Source organism: Epinephelus fuscoguttatus, linkage group LG6 (genome assembly GCF_011397635.1).
Source record: "Epinephelus fuscoguttatus linkage group LG6, E.fuscoguttatus.final_Chr_v1".
Lineage (NCBI taxonomy): Eukaryota > Metazoa > Chordata > Actinopteri > Perciformes > Serranidae > Epinephelus > Epinephelus fuscoguttatus.
The window spans coordinates 39,074,333-39,090,443 of record NC_064757.1 but is presented as its reverse complement, the minus strand read 5'-3'; the positions used below and the strand labels follow the sequence as shown (position 1 = coordinate 39,090,443).

At 39.7% G+C, this 16,111-nt stretch overlaps 1 protein-coding gene across 1 annotated transcript; it reads right to left on the bottom strand.

The window, feature by feature from the left end:
* Nucleotides 1–5,423: 5,423 nt before the first annotated feature.
* Nucleotides 5,424–11,929, bottom strand: ctsla (cathepsin La). Its single transcript, XM_049578618.1, has 8 exons — nt 11,841–11,929; nt 10,743–10,874; nt 10,533–10,655; nt 9,799–9,951; nt 7,945–8,169; nt 7,462–7,630; nt 7,248–7,365; nt 5,424–5,884 (listed from the first exon to the last, which is right to left on the bottom strand). The coding sequence occupies exons 2-8, from the start codon at nt 10,863–10,865 to the stop codon at nt 5,785–5,787; spliced, it is 1,011 nt and encodes a 336-aa protein (XP_049434575.1). The 5' UTR covers nt 10,866–10,874; nt 11,841–11,929; the 3' UTR covers nt 5,424–5,784.
* Nucleotides 11,930–16,111: the final 4,182 nt, after the last annotated feature.

Sequence of the window (16,111 nt, the reverse complement as noted above, 5' to 3'; positions counted from 1 at the left end):
TCCCTAGATTATGTTCACCCAGCGGAAGTTATGGGTTCTTGAGGCAAATGTGTTCCTCATGAGGAGAGGCATCTCTGTGCAAAGTTTCATGTCTCTACGACACACGGGGCATGAGATATGCCCATTCATTCCCGCTTTGGCCAATTGATGTAATATTGCTTCATTCGCATCCTTCGCATTTCACATGGATTGACCAAGTCAGTGAGGAGAAAAACGTGGAACAGACACACAGACAGAGTTTTCGTCATTATATAGTAAGATAAGAAGATGGCTGCAGCTGATGTGGAACTTTTTGTCGAAGTATGATTTTTAAATTCGATGGCAAAACCAGCAACACTTGTTCAGACCATACTGATGCTACACCATCACAGCTCATCTCTGCATGCTGAAGTCTGTTTGAGTGAGTTTTCCACCGCTCAGCGCTATGTCACATCGTCGCTCTGATTGGTTGTAGGTCTATCCAGTTAGGTCCAGACACATTTTGATCCACAGCTGTTGAGTTGTCAGTTGGAAGTCGACCATAAACTGAGAGGTTCCAGACTAATGCTTACCATACACGAGTACACTTTTAAAAGACCAGAGTCTGACACCCAATCACAAAAGTGTATTTTGTACATTTTGGATTTTGGTCGCCTCAACGCTCTGCCAGCCCCTGTTGGTTAGCAGCGCTATTTCAGCTGGATGAGACTGTGGGGATGGGAGGTGAACCATTTTCTCATTAAAATAAGTGCTGGTTGGTGAGTCAGATACACACTGAAAGGGCGGCAGTAGCTCGGTCCATAGGGACTTGGGTTGGGAACCGAAGGGTCGCTGGCTCAGATCCCCATACAGACCAAGCATGAGGTATGGACTGGTTGCTGGAGAGGTGCCACTTGGCCTGGTGCTCAGGGAACCCATCCAAGGCTGCCCCCTCACTCTGACATCTCTTCATTTAATGCATGTATAGGTCCTGTTTGTGTATGTGTGTGTATTTCAGGCCTGTGTGTACAGAGTGAAACAAAATTAAATTTCCCCACGGAGATCCTCTTTTTCCAGAGTACTAGAAAACCAAGACTGGTTTACGTTCTTGCGTCTCCCCAGAGTCCCCTCCATGTTCACTGTCCCCTTGGTTTGCTGCTTCTTTTTTGGTGCTGGAGAAAGTGCTGTTATTGGTTGCTGACAGTGTTCATGTCATTAACCTGCATATGTGATTTGGTCTGGTGATGTCAGGCTCCGCCATCAGGGGTAAGCAAGAAACATGAGAAAATAAGTGTATTAATTAAAGTGAACTGACCCTTTAATCACTCTCCCTCTTTTGTCACTGTATTTTTTAGGTTGCACAATAACGTCCTCCAGCTGCTCTCACTGTTTGTTCTGCATATCAGCCTGGACTGACCTCTGAGGTGAAGTAAATATGTTACAGAAACAGGTACAAACACACACAACACTGTACTTACATACTTACGAGAACCCTCGTTTACATAATGCATTCCTGGGCCCCTTACCCTAACCTGAACCTAATTCTAATCTGAGTCTCAACACTTAAATCTGAACCCTCAAACAGGCCTCTGGAGGTCAGGACCGACCAGAATGTCTTCACTTTCACAAAGGCAGACGTACAAGTACACACACACACCTTAACCCTGACCGGCTTTACTGTTAAGACACTTTAAACACTGTGATTTGGGTCAGTCAGCAGGTCACATCTGACCTGAAATAACTTGTCAAAAGAGAAAGCTTCGCTGGGTTTAACAGCGGTGGAAGAAGTATTCAGCTGTTTCTTTAAGTATAAGTAAAAACCCTGCATTCACAATTTTACCTAAATAAAAGTACAAAAGTATTGGCATAAAAATATAGGCAACAAAAGTAAAAGTACTCATCATGGAGAATGGGCTGTTTTGTAATAATGTGTATTATATCATTGGATGATAATTATAAATGCATTAATGTTGTGCTGGTACCCAGATTACAGTTGATCATAAGGAGCCTGGGGCCAGTTTCCTAATTACATTAATATAAAAAAAAAAATTTACTTGGAGAAACAAATCTCACAAGTGCCTCCACTATGAAAAAAATGCCTCCTTAATAATAAACAAATATGTACAAAGGAGGATTCAATGAAATCAAAACAATTAACCAAAGAACAAAATACGGATCTGCCCTGATGCAGGTGACCTAGTAGAAATGTGCTCTTTATTAACTCCTCCACTGAGGTGTCAGAATGCTTAAAATCACTCTCAACCTGAAAAGCAAAGGACAGCAGAGAAGTCTTAGAAGAGCCTGCAGACCAGAGTGTCTGGCTGACGATATCTACATAACATAAGGTCTGCATTAATTTGAGGGAGGATCATAGTGCCCTCTGTGTGTGTTTCTCCACCTCTCTTAAGCCCTAAGAAAGGGCATTGTCAGACTCTGATTGGCTCAGAGGGGAAATGCACCAAGCTGCTCTCAATTCTTTGTTAGTAGTCAGCTCCCACACAGTGTGCAACAGGTGATCTGAATAATCAATCTAATTAACTCAGGGAACAGTCAGCTGAAATGAACTGGGTAAAAGGAAATGACAGCAAGTACCAAAGAATGAAAATGTGTTCATCACATTAATGTTGCAGCTGGTAAAGGTGGAGCTAATTCTGATTACTTCATATTGCTTTTATTTTGCCTTTATGTCACCAGGAAGTCCCACTGAGATTAAAAAAAAATCTGGCCAAAGCAGCAGTCATGCAAAATCACACCATATTAAAAATACAACATGAGATACAAAAGTTCACAATAAAACAGAAGGACACATCGACCACATTCTTTATGGTGCCTTTAAAGGTCCAGTGTGTAGGATTTAATGGGATATATTTGTGGAAAGACTATAATAAGTATGTTTTCTTTACTGTAGAACCACCTGAAAATAAGAATCATTGTGTTTTTGTTACCTTAGAATGAGCCGTTATTGTTTACATAGGGAGTGGGTCATCAACTATAGAGATTCCCATGTTGCAACACCATGTTTTTACAGTAGCCCAGAACAAACCTAACACTGGCTCTACATGGCCACCATAGTCAAAAGACCCTCTGCAGTGTCAAATAAATGCAGTATTTTATTTATTTATTTATTTATTTATTTTTACATGAAACTGCTCTATACGGTGTTTTTACTGGTTTACATCACCAGGTTCATTTGTTTGGAGAGGAAGAGACCTCTGTGGATAAATCAGTTCCTGATAAAACCTCTTGAAAGTCTGGATCTTAAGTTCAGAGAAAAAAGGGTGAGCACACATTAGCAGTGCTACGCTGACAGCTTTCTCCATCATGTCAAACAGCATTGGAAAAACATTGATTTATAACATGAAATTGTTTTATTCTGTGTTTTTAGCAGTTTAAATCTCCAGTCTGCAAGCAGTGTTAAACAAGCTTTTGAGAAGTGAGACAATTTGAGACAATTTGCAACCAACTTTAAACTCAGCAGAGCAGTGTGCAATGACTGAAATGCTGTCTGAAGCTCTTACACTGTCTCAGCTATGGAGGGAGTGTACATATACATGACAATGTCATCAGCATATAAGTGTAATTTTGCTTGAGTAAAAGAACAAAACAGGCCCCAGAATGGAACCCTGGGGGATACCTTTAGTTATCTTAACAAAATCAGATTTCTGGCCCTCTGCGTAGACACACTATCAATCAAATTATTTCTGATCCATTAAAAAGCCTTTGGACTAAACTCAGCATTCCTAAGTTTGTAGATACTGTTGGGTAGTTTAAACCTCTAATAACACATCATAATTAATTAGTTGATCATATTTTGTATAATTAACCTGAATCAGCAAAGTAACTTTAGGAATTAAATGTAGTCAATTTAAAAGTGCATTATTTGCCTCAGAAAAGTGGTGTAAAAATATAAGGAAGCAGAAAATAAAATACTGATTTACATGTACCTCAAAATTATACTTAATTATGTACATACTGTTAATTGATCAAATGTTTGGGGCAAGCAGGTACAAATAACAGAAAAAAAACAAAACAGAAAATAAGAATGCAAAGAATCAAGGAATGAAATATGAACTGCGTTGCATAAGGAGCATTATGAGAAATGTGATGGCAGTGTATCTCATGAGATTATAAAACTTTAAAGTTTAAAGCTAATTTTAACATCTCACAACTTTATCTGTGAGAAAAAAAGAATCATCTGTTGTAGGTGTGTTTACTTTATTAAATGACCTTTAGGAAAACCAACTTTAGCTGTTAATAAGGACTTCATTTACATGACATGTTAATATTGTGTTTTTTTCTGCTAGTACACATAAATGTGCACTTGTAAAAATGTATTTTGTCAGTGCACTATCAGCAGAATGTGTGCATAGTAATGATAAAATTGCTGAAAACTTAAAAATAATTAGATGCTGCGCTTGCATGAAACGTATAGAAACAATTTATTTGATTCCAACTTATCCCCGTCCCATTTAAGTGTTGTGACCTCATAATTTTATCCTGTATGACCTCAAAAGTTAAATGCCGACTGCTAGTGTTGAAATGGTTCATTAGACAAACAACAAAAGACAAATAATCAATAATATGTTAATATATTAATAATTTAAGTCACATATCAAGCAAAAATGCCCCAAATTTGCTCCTTTTCTGTTTTATATCATCATATATTAAATATATTTAGTTTTTTGATTATTGTTCAAACACAAGACAAAACCTTTTCAGACATTCAATGGACTTCCATAGGCACAATTTGGTTTATATTAACAAAAACTAGCCAACAGTAGAAGTGATCATTAGCTGCAGCCTTTGTTAACACCCAAGACCTTTTGGCCTGATGTAAGGTGACACCCCCCCCATAGGAAAGGGGCAACTCTGTTCCTTTGTGAATCAGCCCCTTTGTTGAAGAATCAATAATCCTGTAAGATCTCAGTACCAGACGTCGGAGAGCACAGCTGCTTTACATGAAGTCATGTGACCAAAGTCTTTGCATGTCAAAGAGAAGTCTATTTAGTTCTCTTCGTGCCTTTTTAAAAGATAAAGCTGGTCTAGAAACTATTTGGTGATCAGTTCAATGGATCTTTAACAGCTGAAGAATTTATGCAGTGACACTTATCTTTAAATTAGTCAATGAGAGGTTTGAGATACAAGATCTATCTAAGAAAACAAACACTGAATCAATTTTGATGACTGATTACTTAAGTTTACAAATGGGTTACCACATCCATATAAAAGTTTATTACTCTTTCAATTTATTTTGAACTTATCCGATTTAAAAATCATTTTTTGGGCATTTATTTTTATGATAAAAATAGAAAAAAAATGGCTTCACTTTGTGTTGCTTTATCCACTTAGAAAATAAATGTACGTCTTCTCTTCAGTAACCCACTGGATTTTCTGAAAAATGTCCTGATACAGAGCTGAACACAAGAATGTCTTTGAGATAAAACCTCAAAAATACTTCAACAATCTTTGAGTCCAAACACCAATCTAGTGTTTCACAACTTTAATTGATCACAGTAAAGGTAGAAAAAAAAAATCATTTACAATGAACGAAGCAAGTGTTAAGGTTATCACTTACCAAGTAGCATACACATATTTACAAAGAATAAAACACTAGACTAAAATCTGTTTCAGACAAAATAAAGTGGCATAAAACCAGCCAAAAACAAAATGGCGCCATTTCCCTAAAAACAAAGTGTTTCTCCTTAAAACATCTCAGAATCTCCTGTTGATGTCGTCGCTCGGACTGAGGCCTCGTCCGCCGCCTTCAGCCAAACTATTGCAATAATAAAAAAACACTATAGAGCTACAAGTGGAGCTGAGCAAACGTTAGACGAGAGGATAACTGGCCGCCGTCGCAATTCCACAGTGGTTCTTCCTGTCTTTGGCCATGTAGATGTAGCCCTTGTCTCCCCACTTTTCACTCCAGCTGCAAGACAGACAGACAAAAGGTCAGAAAATGGGTTCAATAGATTTCATCTGTGTAACAAGAGGGAAGCAAATTAGATCTGAGGCTACATACACACTAATATATCTTTTTAAAATTATAACTTCTGCTACATTTACACCCAGCATACTCCTTCGCCATTTTTCGATCCCTAAAACGGAGACTTCCAAAAATGCTGCTGACCTAGTCCAAGTTTCATAACACAGCACGGAAACTGACACTTTAAGATTATTTTTTGGGGGAGAGGAGGGGTTGACACGCAGCGAAGTTCTGCACATCGGAATTGAATCTGTGGCCGGTACAGCAAGGGCGTAAGCTTTGTATATGGGGTACCTGCTCCACCAGGTGAGCTACTCAATTTCCCCAAGAAACTTCGCTTCTTAATTGGGTCTCATCAGTCAGGACATATTCTTCCCTGATTCCTCTATCATGTGACCACTTTGCGGAAGAAAATATAATATCAGCCTGTATGGCTCTAATATGTTGCAATATTTGCTCCCAATTTGTTTTCCACCACCCAGACGGCCCTTTTACTCATGTTTCAGTTCCACCTCGTCGATCTGAGCAAAGAAATCTCTGGTCTTCCTTTTCGCAATTGCTGTTCTTCCTCCATAGTATATTCTGCAACTAAGAAACCAACTGCAGACAATCTGCTTCCTGTTTACACCGGCACTTGCGTGCCCAGTGTACATGAATGGTCATGCAATTTTAGGCCTGTTAATATGGACGGCGATCATCTCTGAAACGGCGCTGAAACTTGTGGATGGGGATCATGTGGACATAGTTAAAAGTATCTGCAGTTTTGAATACTTTAAATTAAATCCTAACCAGCTACCCTCAGAAAGACGCCCTATTTACATTACATTTCTTGGATTACTTCCTCTATAACAATATTTATCATTTTTATCGTCATTTTCTTGTTGAACTTATTCTAGATTTCATCTCAAGCTGTAAGACGTTAATTCGTCAAAGTTACTGCTGACTAAAGTACAAATTTTTTTACTATTTCCACCACTAAATACATAAGAAAAAGCCTTTAAATATACAGCAGCTTGTCAATAATCTCAAACCAACTAAGTAGGATGTTCAAATCACATTTAGTTACAGCTTGTAGATATGACTTTTATGAAGTGGAGTTAAGATATTTAAAAACACAACACCTTTATGACTTTATGGTCTATTAAAAAAAACACGTAAAAAACAAAACAAAACTTGAAAATCTGAATATACGCACAGTGTACTGGTTCTTTTCTAGCCGAGTACCTACTCCCTGTATTACTTCCTTCTCAGGTGAAAATAAAAAACCCTGCAGACAGTAATATCCTGCACACAGTTTTTTACTGACCTGTTCTTCACGATCCAGTATTTCTTGCCATCCACATCCTCTCCCTGGAAGCCATAACCAACGACCAGCACGCCATGGTCCAGCTCCTCGCTGCTGCATTCCTTCTCATAGTAGATTCCTGAAATACAAAATCCCCCAAAAAGCCAGTCAGGTACATATGAACTCTTAAAAACAAGAGGCAGATACTGGCAGGAAAAAGGTGTCTTTAACTGACCTGACTGGTAAAACTGGAAAGACTCATGGCCGGCGTCGATGGCAACTGAAACTGGTCCCACAGCGGCCACAGCCTTCATCAGAGCGCGCTCCTTACCACTGGGGATGTCGACGAATCCAGTGTCGTTGACAGAGTTGTATGTGGGGTCGTAGTGGCACGGCTGGTCGTCCTGTGGGAAGACAAGAAGAAGGTGAGCGGGACGTTATGGCGCCAACACGGACCTCCTGAATTCTAAATATTCGAATCATTGTCTCCTGTTTTACATCCCACCCAGCTGATTCAAATGATCAACACGTTATGAACCCCTGAAGCCGCTTGATAAACTAATCATTTGAATCAGCTGTGATGTCTAATGCCAGTTACAAGGATAACAGGACAAATTTTATGGTTAGGGGTAAAAAAGTAGGAAGTTTTGATAACAAAACATTGTAAACTTTGATGGAACATGAAAGTTTTCCCCCTTTCATCCCATGAGATACGTACTGTTCCCAGGTAGGGATAAGAGTCCTCAGAGTCCAGGCCCTGGTTGTCCTTGACGTACTGGAAGGCCTGGTCCATCAGACCACCGTTGCAGCCCTCGTTGCCCTCAGGTCTGGAGCAGTCCACCAGGTTCTGCTCGCTCAGTGACACCAGTTTGCCGGTCTTCCTGAAGTGCTGACCCTCCAGAGCTCCGGTGGTGCTGAAGGCCCAGCAGGAGCCACACTGACCCTGAGAGGAGAAGGGAGGGTGGAGGGTTGAGTTTAGACTGGACGATGGTGATGACAAAAAAAAAAACGTTTCCTTAACTTTAGGATCATTAATTCAAAATATCACTTCACCTTTGTTCAGTCACTTTAAATGATTGCTGCAAATGTATCTATGCACTTAAATATCACCTTTACAAGTTTTTTAAATCACTGTTTTATTATTTACAGTTCTTTAAGTTTCCTTTCTGATGTCGGCCATTTTGTTGCCGTTATTCTCCTCTGCATGACCCCGAGCCATCGACAATGTGGAGTTGAAGCAGACGAGATTAATCGATTGAGTCTGAAAATTAAAATTGGCAATTCCCTGTTTCCGGCCTGTCAAATGCTGATATTTTAAAATTTAGACAAAGACAGAAACAAAAGGAGTTTTAAGCTTGAGCTTTTTTTCCCAGGTATTTTGGCTGTTTATGAATTCAGAATTAAAACTTAAAAAGTCAGTTATTATTTTTTTTTAACCATCACTTTTTGGCCAGACTTACTGGTTTTACCGTTTGCACAGTGGTTCTTTGTCATGTAAATGTTTGTCTCTTTAACTGCTGTCTTTTCATTCTTATAGTCTACTCCTTATCTTTACAAATCCCTTATCTATGTTTTATTTCTTTGTGTCTAAATGTTTCTTGTCCTTTAAAATCATATTGTTCTTATGGCACTTTATCTCTCCAGCTCCAGAAAGCACTTTGCTTCCATAAATAAAATCATATTGGAGTTGCACCACAGCACTTTGCCCCAAAGTATATGACAGTGTTGCTCCACAATGGCACAGATTACAGTGAGCTCGCTGGACTGGTTTTAGCTTACAGGGTGTTAATGTATGCCAGGGAGGTCAGAGAACACACTGTACGCTCAGGGGGGAGGAGAAGGAGGAGGAGGAGAGTGTGTGAAGCACGCAGATAACAAAAACAACCTGCAAGAGGCCATCTTATCTGTCTGCTCAAGCAAAACATTTACTTCAGTGGACGGAGTGTCCTCTCTATTTTATTTAAAGAAGAGAATCCGTTACAAAGCAACTGTTGGAAATTGGACATGACATAACTGTGTTTACCAAATGTCTCTAACAGCTGGTATTAGGTCACGCCTTTGTATCGCCCGTTATGCTGACAGAGCTTTTAAATAAGATCTTGTGGTCATGTGCTCAGTGTTTACAGCAACTGACCAGGTTTGTGTTTTACATTTATCAGTGTCCACTTTTGTGACGATTAAGACTTTTAAACTATGTCATTTTAGTGTAGTGGGTTGTTTGTGTGCTTTACATGGTTTCTGTTTAACATGCTAGTTGTTTACAAGTTGCCATAAGCCCTTAAATTTGTCCTTAACATGAAAAGAGAGGTGGATGCTCCTCATGAACAGTTTTTTGTGCAGGATACAACTTACAAGACTTAACTGGAGTTGTTTTTAAGTAATAAAGGTCCAAAATGTCATGAAAAATCAGCTGTTTCTACGTCACCCTGCACTGTGACTGCAAAATCCTCTCCATATGTTACCGAACGACTCCCACAGAGACTCAAAAACAAATTCAGCCACACCTTCACAAGTCAGCAGGTGAAGTTGTCAGAGAGCCCTGAGGCTAAACAAGACATAAAACCATAAATACCTGGTCCTTGACGGGAGTGACGTAGCCATTGTCCCTCCAGTCAACAGATTTTGGGGCCTCCAGGAAGTTGGGCTCCAAGAACAGGGACCCCCTGAATTTCCTCTCTGTTTTGCGCTTGTAGCCGTTCATGAGCTGCCTGAACTCCTCGTGAGTCTGTGGAAAGATAAAGTTAAGTTAGTAAAGCAGACAATGTGAATTAGACTATTTGGAAAATAGTTTCACCCACAGCAAACCTGAAGACAAAAGGCAACAAGCAGCTGTGTTTTATGATTGTAAAAAGTACGTGTGTGTTTTTAGCTGCAGATTTGAATGGATTTTTAGCTTAATCTTTTGCAGTTACTTTGTGTTTTTTATCCTGTGTTGTTCTCCAATTCTATGCACAACACTGTTGCATACTTCCTCTAGCTGGTTCGCCCCTTTTCCTTTAATTTTTTTTCTTGGTATGGCTGTACAACAGATTCCTACTGTTTTGCTGGATTAGTGTGTGTTTGAACAAGTGTTTTAATATTTGCAATGTTTTATTTTTACAGTAAGATAATGCATTTGCAGAGAGCAGACATTGTTCTCAGCAGCTGATGTGTGACTGGACCATTTTATCTTTTAACTGAGAGTTCATTATTCTTAGTTATCAAATCAGTGTCCCTTGTCTTTATTTGTTCTCTAGCCCTTTATAATAACCTGAATATGTCCTTCCCAGTGAGATATGCTTCTGTGAGTCAAAACTGTGCTCTCACCATGTCTCCAAAGTGGTTCATGCCCAGGCGGTAGGAGTGTGTGCCCATGGAGTGCTCCAGGTTGTGCAGCTCAATCTTCTTCAGGTTATTCTCCCACACCATCCTCCTCCAGCCCTCCTCCTTCTGCAAAAAGACAATCCCCATTCAGGCCTTTCTTTCATGGTAATTGGCAGGCTGGAGTGTCTTGCTGGGAGAAAAACAATGCATTACCTCATGGTATTTCTTACTGTGCCAGCTCTTCCACAGCTCCCAGTGGTCATCAAGCTGTGGGTCAAGGCTCGGAGCTGAAAGGGCTGCACTAAGGCACAGGGCCACGACGGCTAGAGGCAGCATTGTTGCTTCCTACTGGAAAACAAACAAGTCAGGACTCAGTTTCCAAAGAAGCAGGTTAATCATTGGTGGAGGCCCAGAGCAGTGGCCTACAAATAGAGTACATTACAACAGACTTAATTGCTTAGGAAGAGAATTGAGTCATGCAGGTTTTCCACCGAAATTCATTTCTAACATTCAAATACTTGTCATGCAAACAGCAGCCTGTAGTACAGCTTGTTCTTTCCCATGATTCATACAGAAATGGGATCCGCATTGAAGCTGCAATACACATTCCCGACAGTACAGTCATTTCCCGGCTGCTCGGCTCAAAACATCGAGAGTAATTAGGCCATATAAGCAATAAAACCCCAGCCTGTCCCGATGACTATCTAATGTTGGCTATTTGCAGGAATAACTAGTTGTTTTTGGCTGTTTTCCTGCAAGTTGAGGAGCGGAAACTTCGCCAGATCCCAACAATAACCCGAGCCTGTTTTTGTTTTGTGAGGGAGTCACGGGATCTGTGGCGGTGGCGGAGAGCCAAGACACCGGCCTGGACATCGAAACTACTACCACGAAAACGAAAAGAAAACCAAAACTTTACCGGGTGGCTGCCGGATAGCGAGCCTTTTAAACGAATCCACTGCTGGTGGATGTTATAAGCCGTATGGGATCAACTAGTAATGGCTGCTGTTGGCTACAAGGGAGGTAGACGAGGACAAAGGCAGCCGAATCACACAAGATGGCAAATGCTGGCGGGTCACAGCAAAAATATAGGAATTTTTCACTCGGAGAATAAATTTAAACAAGATATAAGCTTAAATATATCATTTTTTAAACGGACACTGGGGTGTTGTGTATTCCAGGCTTAAACGACGAAAAAAATCCTGGAGAAACACGAATATTCGTCAATATATTTGCTTATACGACACATTTAAACACCAGGTTTTTATAATTTAACATCAGAAAACAAATAAAACGAATAAAAGTTAAACTTACTGTGTATTCTACGCTGTTACAGACGACGAAGAAAAATAAAATAGCGCTCCGTTGGCAGTACACAAAGTTTATAAAGGCTTAACGGGCAGCTGAACGACGTCCCACCGAGCTCTCTGATTGGTCCGCTGCTTGTTTATGCTGCGAACGCCCCGCCCCGTTTTGTGACGTCGCCGTTGGATGCACGTGATTCCTTCCTGCTGGAAAGAGGGACTGAGTGTTTTCCTGGTTGTCCTGCAGGATTGTTGCAGCTCGAAACTGCCCAAAAAAGCAGATTTACTAACTCAAGGTTGCTTGTTTGAACTTGTTTAATGTTAAGGATAATCTCATTGATATTCACAGTGACTTAAAATGTTAATTATTAAAGAAATAGGGCAAGTGACGACCATTTTAGTAGCCAAATCAACCTTCAGATTAAGGCATAAATACCTCTAAATCCCTATGAAACTGTCACTTGATAATAGGTGTAATCATTTGTTGATACTGGAAATGGGAATATGACAACAGAAGGAGTGAAACGTGATTGCAGCAGCTAACATCTGACACAAAACTAATCCAAGGGCAGGATTTCACCCCCCCTCACTTACCAAGTCATTGTGCTCACATGCATTTAGGTAATCAGGATAGTGTCGGCTTTCTGCAGTTGCTTGGCGTCAGAGTCATCTGAGGAGGCGACTTAAGAAGCCAGATTTTCCCAGTTAGAGTTCTCCTGAAGAGACGAAACTTCTTGGCCATGCAGATGCGTGACAAGGGCTTCTCACTATCTTGTCACATGTATGCATGACAAAGACTTCAGACAGTGAAAGACCATTAAATGTACTGTACGTCCTATAGAAGTCTAAAAACAACATTTGATTATGATATTAATATGTGGATTTCCAGTAGCCAGTAACATGTTGCAGGCTCTCAAAACCTGGTGTCTTCTCTTCATGATTACCAAACACGGACTGCAAGGTTACACAACATACAATTATTTAAGATACGCAGGTCAACATGTAGGTCATCATCATTCAGTTTATGGGCTCCTCGGTGGCTGCAGGAGCTGATAACCGGACAAGCCTCCTGGGCGCACAACGACAAGGGGGTGGAGGAGGCCCCTGTGAGCCAGAGTCCAACCTGATATTTACTGTATTTTGGTTTATCTTTTTCCTACACAATACACCTGCAAACATAGGCTTAAATAAGCGGTAGAAAGGACTTACTTAGACTGTCTTTAACTTCAAATCCAACGTGAACAAAATACTTACGTTTCAACCACCAGCAGCACTTTGAAGTTAAGGTTACGCACAAAGACACAACTGCACATGATGTCATACTTCACCCATGTTATGCCTCAGAAGAAGCTGTGATTTTGAAAAAGCCTGTCAGTGAAATTAAAACGATCATTCTCTAGTTTACAATACAACAAATGATATATGATTATCAGTGATGGCCAGCCATTACAGCAGTGGGAATAAATGGGTACACACGACAGCAGGACTTCCAGGAACTTCCTGGCACAAAGTCTGAGTTAATCAGCGTCAGTGCTCATGTGATTGATAAGACTGTGAAACTCTGAACAGGCAGAGTTGTTTATGCTTTTACAACTAACCTTTTTGCTTTTGAACACCTCTTGTTTGTGTTACAGTGACATCAGTGGTTGGAAGAAATAAAATACTTTACATGAGTATTTCCATTTTATGATAATTTAAACTTTGGCTATAGGCCTACGACATTTTTAAGATTCATCTGACAGCTTTACAGCTTCAGATTTCTGATAGGCTACAAAACATATCAACAACAATTCAGATATATTAGCGTCAAAGGAAAATAGGCCTACAGGGAATTTATTTACATTTTTAAATTTTGGCTTAAGAGTAGTTGCAAACATTTTGGTCTAGTTGATTGTTAGGTGAGAAGATTGAAACCACCCTCATGATTTTACGGTAAATATCAAGTTGGATCCAGCTACTAGTTAGCTTAGCTTAGCATAAAGTCTGAAAACAGCTAACCTGGCACACAACTGTCCACAAAACTTGTCATTTTCAATCTATGGATTTTCTAAATAAATAAACAAACAAGATAAAACACGTTAGTGAGGTTTAGAGGTACTGATAACCAGTTTTTGCTAGTTTTGAACAGAGCTAAGCTAACTTGCTGTTGGCGGTAACTTCATATGTCAAACTATTCCCTTTTCCTTTCCTTTTTGTTATCCAGCAGGACAAAGTACATAAAATTACCATTTTCACATGAATGCATCAGCGATAATAATCTGATAATATGAAATATATTCTGCATAATGAGTATCTGACACTTTGCTAATTAAACATTCACACTTTCATGTACTTGTACTTGTATTGTAGCAACGGATATGAGCACCTCCAACCCTGCTGACAACATTTTTCTCAACAGGGAAGTCCAACATTTTAGGTGACTCCATGAGATGTAACCATAACTGACCAGCCTTGCACGCTCATACAGGAAGTGCTCAGTCACCCACTGTCATGTGTCACTCTGCTTGAGCAACACAGTCCAGTCACACATCAGCTGCTGAGAACGGCGTCTACTTTCTGCTAATGCAAGGACATCTTATATTTTTAGGCTCTGTAAAGTATGATGGTAAGGAAAATTTGGAACATCATGCACCCTGTGTGTGTGACAACATGAAGACGTGATGCATTACATGGACAAATGTAAATGAATCATACCGCATTATATCAGCATTTCATCAGTGGCAGAGGAGCTATAGCTGCTATATTAATGCTTTGAATGTTGCATACAGAACCTTTAATACAGGGTCTCTATCTAAATGTCTTTGTTGACATGTCTGTGCAGCCACATGGTTTCCTGTTGTGAACTATCTGCTGAATATTCAGTTTATCTTCTCTCTAAAAGGCCCATGATGAACTCTGTGAACCGCTAACGAATAATTACTACATTCCTCAGATTGGGACGCTGCGGCTATCAGCTGCGGGCCTGGTCTTCACATCCAGACACAAAGGTTGACAGACGTCAACGCTGATGAACACGTCTACAGACCGCCGGGGTCACTGTCACTCTTACATGTTGTTTTCACATAACAGCCTCGACTGAGCAGTTAGTTAACGCCATTGATCCATTGAGTTTTAGGTAACACAACAATGCCAAAGGTTGAGTATTCACAGTGAGGAAGTGAACTGTGTGTCAGCTGTGTGTTATGAGCAAAAGCTTGGTGGTGCTGCAGTAAATGTCCTCTCAGTAACACCGACAAGAATGAAACTCAACCTGTTTGGACAATGAACTGAGAATTGTTTGCATCACGTCCTGATGTGACACAAGTTCCATCACAGGTACAAATGGATTTATGGCCTGTACTTTTTGGCTACATTTACTACATCCTCTTTTACATTCAAGTTATTCATTTGCAAGTACTTACACCTGTTCACCACAAATATGAATTATTTCATATTTCATATATGGTTTTTTTTGGCTATTTGCTATTTTACGTCTTACATTTCCTTTGTTTACTTCTTTTACACTGATTTAATGAGCACTGAAACTTCAAACTTCATCTCCACATTTCTTATTGAGCTCGTGCTCACATTGGAAATGTTCAAAAAATGTATTTCCTTATTAATTGTTGTACATCAAAGCTTGAAATTGAATGCACTGTCTTCAAAATGTGATAAAACCATAACTTGAAACAGTTCAAACTTTTTTTCTGAGATGAATTTTCAAAGATTTGTGAAAAGCAGTCTTGTTTTCAGAAGTTAAAGTGAGGTTATTGCCTTAATTTTAAAACACATTTAAGACTTTATTCAACAGAAACCACATTACAAAGTGTTAAACATGGGATTAACCACAAATCATTTTGCAGGTGTTTAACTGGAGTTTTGCTGTATATTTAAAAAGGTGCTTGAAAGCAAAAATTTTCACTGTATCTACATTTTACAACCTGTTTTGCGCAGAAGTGTGACAAAGGTTCATGTGATTTTTAAACGTCACGCCCTCTGCTTCATTTATCTCTCTCTGTACAAATATGTTCGAATGACAGTCAACAGGCAAGCTGAGACAAAACCTGAGTCATGTGAGTGTGTGTGGGTGGAGGGTTGATGTTCCTGCTGCTCCACAATGAACCCAGAGACGTGTGAATAATGCAGCCTGGAATCTGGTGGAGGACAAATACAGCAAAACACCCTGAAGATTACAGTCTGTCCCTGCAGGCCTGATTCATTAATGATTTAAATTCATGTGCTTTTTAAACTAAAACTGGACGAGAAATAATTAAATTGCTTCTGATCTTGTTTTTTTTAGTA

Bases quoted from the DNA above. Each gene is read 5' to 3' on its own strand.
- ctsla (XM_049578618.1), bottom strand. From the start codon at position 10,865: ATGCTGCCTCTAGCCGTCGTGGCCCTGTGCCTTAGTGCAGCCCTTTCA. The intron at 8,170-9,798 runs GTATTTATGGTT...TTCTCCTCTCAG, and splicing joins TCACTCCCGTCAAGGACCAG to GGTCAGTGTGGCTCCTGCTG. The intron at 5,885-7,247 runs GTCAGTAAAAAA...TCTGTCTTGCAG, and splicing joins TACTGGATCGTGAAGAACAG to CTGGAGTGAAAAGTGGGGAG.